Below are 7379 nucleotides of genomic sequence, written 5' to 3'. Positions count from 1 at the left end.
TGGACTCAAATGAGATGTTGTACCGTTGTAAATAGAAGAGCTGATCAGATTCGGAATGCAGGCGATTGCTTGCAGAGGTGCTTGCAGAGGAAGCATTTGGATTTACATGATCAGCTGAATACCCCAAGATCAACTGGATCATCCGATTCCAAGCTCCAACTCAATTTCTTGAACTGTCACCAAGAAATTAGATCAAAATGAGAATGATTTGGGCCGTTTGGAATGTGAAGCTCGTGATCCATTTCTTTTCAAGTGAACCAGCTAATCCACTCGTAGCTAAAAACGTGCCGCTAAGCTACAGCTAGCATGAATTAACATGAATGAATTTCAGCTACCCCATACAGAGTCCCAGGAAATCTCCAGCTAACCAAATTTTGGCTCTGTAGCGTAGTGTACAAGCACGAGAAATAGCTACCGTAGCTGGTAGAGTAGCGTGACTTGATAGGCTACACTATCATAAAGATAAGATCCTAGTGCATTTTGAGTGTAGTGTAGCTGTCTCAGCGTTGCCAGCAGCGTCGAGCAAACCCGAAATGGCGTGTGTGAAAAAAGAAAGAACACAAATCAAACAACTGATCAAAGCGACTCGGACAGGTGACCGTGTAGCTACAGTACTTACACTTGGCCTCAACCAACCCAAAAAATCAGAAGTTGTCTGTAGCGCTACTTTCTCAAAAAAATATGCGAAGAAATGATGACTCAAAAAATATTTCAGGGCACAAAATAGAACAATAGTGTCATATTGAAACATCACACTTTTCTTCCGGATTGGAACAATTGAAGAAACTTGACACAATCTACCAATACAAATCAACCTCCTCTGGAGGAGCAGACACTGCACTTTCGTTTCTCTCAGACATGTGATGAATCATCAAGATTGATATTGTAACTTGACATCCTGGATTATGAGAATTTAAAAGTGGAATACAGTTGGATCATCATTCGAATGGCGAAAAGAAGACGTGGTGACAAAATTGAGACTGACTAGGGTGAGCGGACTGGACTGGAAGAGACTGGTCTAATTTTTTTATCTAGAGCCGTCTTGAACACTGATTTGAGTTTATACATACTCATTTGGTACCGAGATTTGAACTGGTCGTACCAAACCAATACCTTGCTTTTGGGTGGAGTCTTAAGTGTAAGTGGGATTCCATTTCGATTGAATATTTCTGACAAGTCTGTGAAGAGGGTCCAGTTGGGCCCATACTTCTTGAGATATGATTGAAAGTACCACTGGTATTGTGTGCGGGCTGTGCGTGCTGCATCGTAATTGGCTTTTGTGTGTCGAATTTCGTAGAGATGATCCCTCGCCACGGCTTCGTTTGCCCAGCCTCTAACCGTCTCTACGCTGGCATCTCCGGCTGGAAAAACCTTGATGCTTGATTCTGGTGAGTAGAGGTAGCGGGAGACTTCATTGTATGTGATTTCCAGTAGTGGGTCTTCGAAAAACTTTTCGGGATTCTTGTCTCTGGCCGCATCGGCAGCCATGTTTTCAGGGAATGCAACAAGTGAGCCTTTGGCTGAAGTAGGTTTGTATGTTTCAGTTTTGACGATTGATTCCTTACAGATACATGTGATTTGAGAACAACGATCAACTCACGGGGTTTTTTAGCATCTTTAATCAGGGATGGATTTATCTCATTTCCGGATGTCATTTTTCTCAAGGAAGTCACTTCCGCATTTGCATCTTGAACGCTGTTAGTGTTCAAAAATGTTTTTTCATTGTAACCGACTTTTATGGCCCGCTCGAGGGTATCGACATATTCGGCTCTGTATGTGTCGACCAAGTTGGCTAGCCGATCGATGGTTTTCATATCGGTCTTACCATCAATCACGGCCCAATATAGGTTTCTTTCTGCGTAAAGGGCAAAGGATGCCTCCAGAGTGAGGCGCTGCCGCCTCGGCACGTAATACGCAGGGTCCACGTGATCTAGTACGGCGGCTATCAAGGGAGTCCGTGGCGGTCTCTCGCGAGTCAAAACACTGTCTGTCAATTGATACATGGATTTGTCGAAATGCGTATTGATGGCTTTCAGGGCTGCTTTTTGGTCGATTACTGGTGTCTCTGGCCATGAGCTCGGAAGTGATTTTGACCTTGTCACTTCAAGTTTGAAAATGAATGATAGAGAACACAGACAGCAGTTACAATTTACTCTTTTGGTGCTATAAGACGACAGATGATTTCACTTACAAGCTGGAACCGGGTCCAATCTTGATGGTGCGCCCCGAAAAAAAGAATCCGCTGAAGACCAAATTGCAACGCACAGAAGGAAGAAATCAGATGCCTGCGGTGGTGATGAAAGCTCTATATCCACTTCGCATGTGATCAATAAATTCGTCTTTCTTACCCTTGCCCAACTTTGAAGCGTCCGCGCTGCTCAAAGCTTTGGTCGATCCTGAGACCTCACGAGCTAAACGGTTTCGTCATCATGAAGGAAAGAAATCAGGATCTCATTTCAACAAACACTAGTGTAGAGTATTTTCTGACCTTTATTAAGATTGGATATAGTTTCTGCTGCTTTTGCTGCTTTGGCCGCCTGTGCTGCCTCTTCAATATTTCTCCCGCCAGTAAACATACCCTCCAATGCTCTTTTGACTCGTTGTTTTGTCAAACGTTTAGGATGATGCAGTACCTCTATAGGGTTGCAGGGAGTGAAACGGCGAAGAAAAATGTAAGTTTGTTTCTTGGTAAGTTGGGAATATACAGATCAGATATTTGAAAGGCACCTTGTAAGGATTCATGGAAGATATGAGCGTTGCTTTTGGCCTCATGCAAATGGCGTTCGCCAGAATAAGAGAATGGCATTGGAGCTCCGCTTTGTGAAAATGAGATACGAGTTTCCGAATTCGAAACCTATCAGCAAAGATGTTAGGATGGGCCGTTCCTGATAATTTGATCCTGAATTCATCCAAAACCTTACCTCACTAGAGAGTGAAGATGACCCCAAGACCTTCCAGACCTCGAGACCGGATGAAAGAGAGGTATCTGCGCTCCATTTTCTGTTGATCTTGTCAGGTGGAATGTTTTGGTCGTTTCTGAGGCTGATTGCAGAGGTGCTCGATGACAAGCCGAGTAGGAGGGCAATGAGTGAAATGTATGTTGATACTCGTGTCATTTGAATTTAATCACACCCTTGACTGGTCACGTGAAGGGGAAAAGGTAATCCGAGAGTGTGTCTTGTGAGATGTCTGACTTTAGAAGGACGTTTTGACTTCAAGGTACTCGTGACACAAGTGATGATGAAACGCAAAGATTTGATTGTGATTGAAAAAAGGCGTGTGTTACAGGAATGTGACGAAAATGATGGAAAGGTCCTTAATGATGGTTATTCGTTTGAACTTTGTGATGTTGCTTAAACGGATATCTGTCAAACGCAAGGTGGAAGATACATACAACAGACCGAAAGGTGATTCAGACATCAGAGCTTGGCTTGAGCATTGCTCACCGGCTTGAGGCAGGTCATACCGCTGAAGGGACCAACACAGCATTCGAATGCTCGACTTGGCTTGGCAGTGTCAACAGCATCGGTGATCAGTAGGACCCTGACATGCCCAAAACTAGAAAAGATGCCGAATTCCGGCGTGAACCAAACCGAATTCCGCCCCTTTGGGCACCCTTGTCTTCATCGCACTTGCGTCTTCGACGGGTCTGATGATCATCACCATGGCATCTTCTCACTTTCCCTCTCATAAGTTTAAACTACAGGTGAAGGAATCATAACCACTGGGGCAATCTTACGATAACATGATCCACAGCTGACGAGTAAGCACCCTTTGTACGAAAACAGTTGACTCCTACATACCTGCTCATGGAGGGTCTACCAAAGCTCGCCGTGGCTTTTGTATATTGTAAGCTTAACTAAGCCCTTCTAGCGCGATGGCGCGGTGACCCGTGGAAATCTGGCTTTGGAAGATCAAACAATGGATTGAAAAGAAAATCACAAGATTGGTGGTAGGAATTTAAAATGATAAGAGCAACAATTATGAGTAACATAGCGTACCTCTACGCTATATCTGGCGCGTGCCCAGAAAGAAATAGTCATCTGTTCAAGTTTGACGAGGAATATGCTGGCGATAGCACTAATAACTCAAGACTCCACAAATACCATCACCGCGTGTCTACTTGACCACATATTTTCTGCCAAGTTTCTCTTTGTCTAAAGTCATGCTCCACATTTGTATAAATCGAAATGCCGCCCAAAAATGCCCCAGCACGATCTTCGAAGTACTTATTGGTGTTCTCAGTCAAAATTGCAAAAGAAAGACAAAGAAAACTTAAAGACAAAAACTGGTAGATTATATAAAAAATTAACTATCTAAACAAAGCGTTCTACTGTGAATTTGAAACTCTACGGAATAAATCAATCTCTAGCTCTTGATATCTTTGTTTTTGGACTCTGAGCCACAGTAGCCTCTCCAGTAACAGAAGTAGTGATTTTACCCTTTGCGCCATCCTCTACAAACATCCTCGAGAAGAAAATTCCCTCATGCACAGATTCCTAATGGAAACAAAAGGTATGACTAAGTTTCAGTCACTGCAAGGAGTTTTGAGAAGAATTGAAAATCTAACCTGAAGACCTTTGTGTACTACATCACTTCTTTGGTCATAAGGATCAGCAGGGTTAGGACGGGGACTGGAAAGAATAGAAATCGCTACATTAGTTATCTTGAAATGGCCATCAAACAAAAACTACCCTGGCTTACAATTTGATCAGTTGAACATGCCATTCTCCAGTCAGCTTGTTGTCAGCTTCAACGACCTTGGGAGAGTTCGTCACCGGTCCCGCAACTTTCTTTAATTCCTCATCACCTTCAGACGCATAAACCGTGAGCGTACTAAAATCAAAGCAAAGCCACAATGATGTCAGGAGGGTTCTCAATATGAGATGCGAAATTCAACGAAATAGATTCAAGGACTTCTTTGCTTACTTTGCATCCCAATCTACGGCAATTGCGGTGTTATAACGTGTACCTTCTTTGATGGGGATAGAATGAAGTACTTTTGTAGTCAAATCTCAAATTCTGATCGTTTGTGGATTGTTCATACTCGGTTGAGTTAAGTTAGAGCTGAAGTCAGACCCAGCAAAGACATCAAATACGTGATCACCTAGCATACAATCAAGAACCATAAATTCAAAAGCTTTCTCGACTAAACTTCATATATCAAATGACTTACCACTCTACAGTTTTCAAGTTGACGGAGCCAAAGAATTTCAATGAGAACAGAACACAGATATGTTAAACCCGGAGAAAAATAAGCAAACTCACCGGAATCTCAATGCTAGAAAACAAGTATCCATGTGTGAGATTCAAGGGAAGATGTGGGTTCATACGGAAGCTCTAAAAATATGACAACACGTTCTTAGTCAGTCTCTTATTGACCACTTGTGATGACCCTCTTTCTTTCATATCTTACCTGGTGAAAGACAGTCGTTCCAACAAGTGTCTTATTGCTATCGATAGCTGGTAAGACGTCAGTTCGTCTATCAGATTGATCAAAGCACCATTAGAACAATACATTAACAGAAAAAAACCAAATCTTCACACCTGAAACCATGTTGACAATTCTCAGCTTTATCACCAGGACAAAAGATGGAAGAGTCTTTAATCTGAATTCCGAGTTCAACATCTTTACCGTGCGAATGGATCGTTAAATAATCTCCCCTTTTCCTCTTCTCTCCTTTAACAACATATTTGATCAACTTTGATAAAGCTGATGAAGGATCATCAGCATCTGATCCTTTCATATCAGCTGTCAGCGCGAAATCGAACAGATCATCTGTGGATTTTCTGGCTGCGGTTATTGTTCCGTAGCAGGACAGGACGAGTGCTAAGTGAAGGAAGAGAGAATTGAAGTTGTGCATGTTTTGAACGGAAGAAGATATCTAACAAAGCGATCAGAGTAAACTAAAAAAATTAAGAAATATATGTAAACGCTATCAAAGCGTGTGAAAAGTGAGGTAAGAAATGAAGATAATGCGCGATGGGGTCTTGTAAATGGTAGTTGATGAGGGATGGTGGGCCGTAGACCGCTCGAGTGGTGAGCTTTTTATACCTTGATGAACTCTTCATCCATAGTTACATAGGTGATATGTGTGCCACTTCTCATCGCGTCTTTCAATTGAATAATCCAACCTACGACAACTTACGACAACCTACGACAACCAGAGTGATACGATGGCGTTCATTTCAACACGCGTAGTTATCCTCAAATTTGAACACCTTTCGAAGCCATAACTCTTCAACAGTCTTCAACTCTCGGGGTGGTCATCAATCTTCTGGTATCATAGCAATGCATTTTGTCAAACTCGCTCATGCCTACCTTACAATACAGCTTGTGTTATGGAATACTTTTTCAAAAAATAATTCATGTAGGATATGTATGCTCGATTGGGGTCTTTGTTGCCCTAAATCATACGTGTCGTTGAACTAGGCTATCTTGATAGTCTTGGTACTATTACATTTGCTAGAAATGTTGTCACCCCTGGCACATTTTCATCACACGAATTTCGCCGCAGCTGCTACGCGCAGCAGCGGCTGATGACGCGGCCTGCTCAATCTGCTGGCTGTCATCCAGCTATTCCAAACCCAGCTTCATCCACCAACCCCTCGCGATTCAACACCATCACAAACATCATCAATCATTCATTCCTTCTCAATAACCAACACCAATCTTACCTGCTCTCAAAACACATTCAGAATCGATATTCCAGCAGCTTGAATTTTGTGTGCATCAGCACTAATGCTTCCAAATTCATTTTTTTTCATTCTTCATGACCTTTTCACTTCAAAAAGATTCATTTCGGTTTGACGCTTTCTAGACTACTATTCATTTATCAATCAATATGAGCATTTCCGTTGTTGGAGAAAAAGTGTGTATTTGATGAAAATCAAGACAAGATCTCATGATACATGTGTCCAATGGAGTGTCCTTCAGAGCTCATGTGAGGATAATTGAACACTAATCGATTACTGCTTATGAGCCTTGGTCGATTGTTCTTTCAAGGAGAATGACGATCAAAATGATCTTGTGAGGAAAAGGAAGGCAACAAGTTTGACCCCAGTCATCATTCCTGTTGACCATTTTCAGTGATTTTATCATAGAGGACCACATCCATTCTTGTCTCATACTTATTTTTTCTCGTTCATCTCTTACTAAATTGAGATTCTATTCTGTTCTACGTACTACAAAATAACTCATCCTCTATCTATCACATTTGGAAGTGTTAAACTCTCAGAAGGGGGGTATTGATTTGGACATGTCTTGTTTAAAGGAATCACTCAGGTGTCAATCAAAGGGTCAATTGAGTGTGATAAGACATTGTGCCTAATTGAGGTTTTCAAATCGAACGATTAAAAGATGAAAGTGACAAATCAGG

The 7379-nt window shown here is 42.0% G+C and overlaps 2 protein-coding genes across 2 annotated transcripts; both read right to left on the bottom strand.

Annotated features, from left to right (window-relative positions):
- Positions 1-645: 645 nt before the first annotated feature.
- MELLADRAFT_118032 (uncharacterized protein) lies at positions 646-3116 on the bottom strand (the record flags this gene model as incomplete). Its single annotated transcript, XM_007416200.1, has 7 exons — positions 646-1520; positions 1601-2101; positions 2192-2242; positions 2349-2411; positions 2489-2635; positions 2728-2854; positions 2922-3116. The coding sequence occupies 7 exons, from the start codon at positions 3114-3116 to the stop codon at positions 985-987; spliced, it is 1620 nt and encodes a 539-aa protein (XP_007416262.1).
- A 1245-nt stretch (positions 3117-4361) lies between these two features.
- MELLADRAFT_93254 (uncharacterized protein) lies at positions 4362-5331 on the bottom strand (the record flags this gene model as incomplete). Its single annotated transcript, XM_007416199.1, has 6 exons — positions 4362-4499; positions 4571-4634; positions 4705-4836; positions 4930-4975; positions 5177-5180; positions 5269-5331. 6 exons carry the CDS (start codon positions 5329-5331, stop codon positions 4362-4364), a joined length of 447 nt encoding a protein of 148 aa, XP_007416261.1.
- Positions 5332-7379: the final 2048 nt, after the last annotated feature.

The sequence above is a fragment of the Melampsora larici-populina genome (assembly GCF_000204055.1).
Source record: "Melampsora larici-populina 98AG31 unplaced genomic scaffold MELLAscaffold_58, whole genome shotgun sequence".
In the NCBI taxonomy this organism is placed as follows: domain Eukaryota; kingdom Fungi; phylum Basidiomycota; class Pucciniomycetes; order Pucciniales; family Melampsoraceae; genus Melampsora; species Melampsora laricis-populina.
Note: the sequence above shows the minus strand (reverse complement) of the source record. Positions and strands in the feature narration are given on the sequence as shown.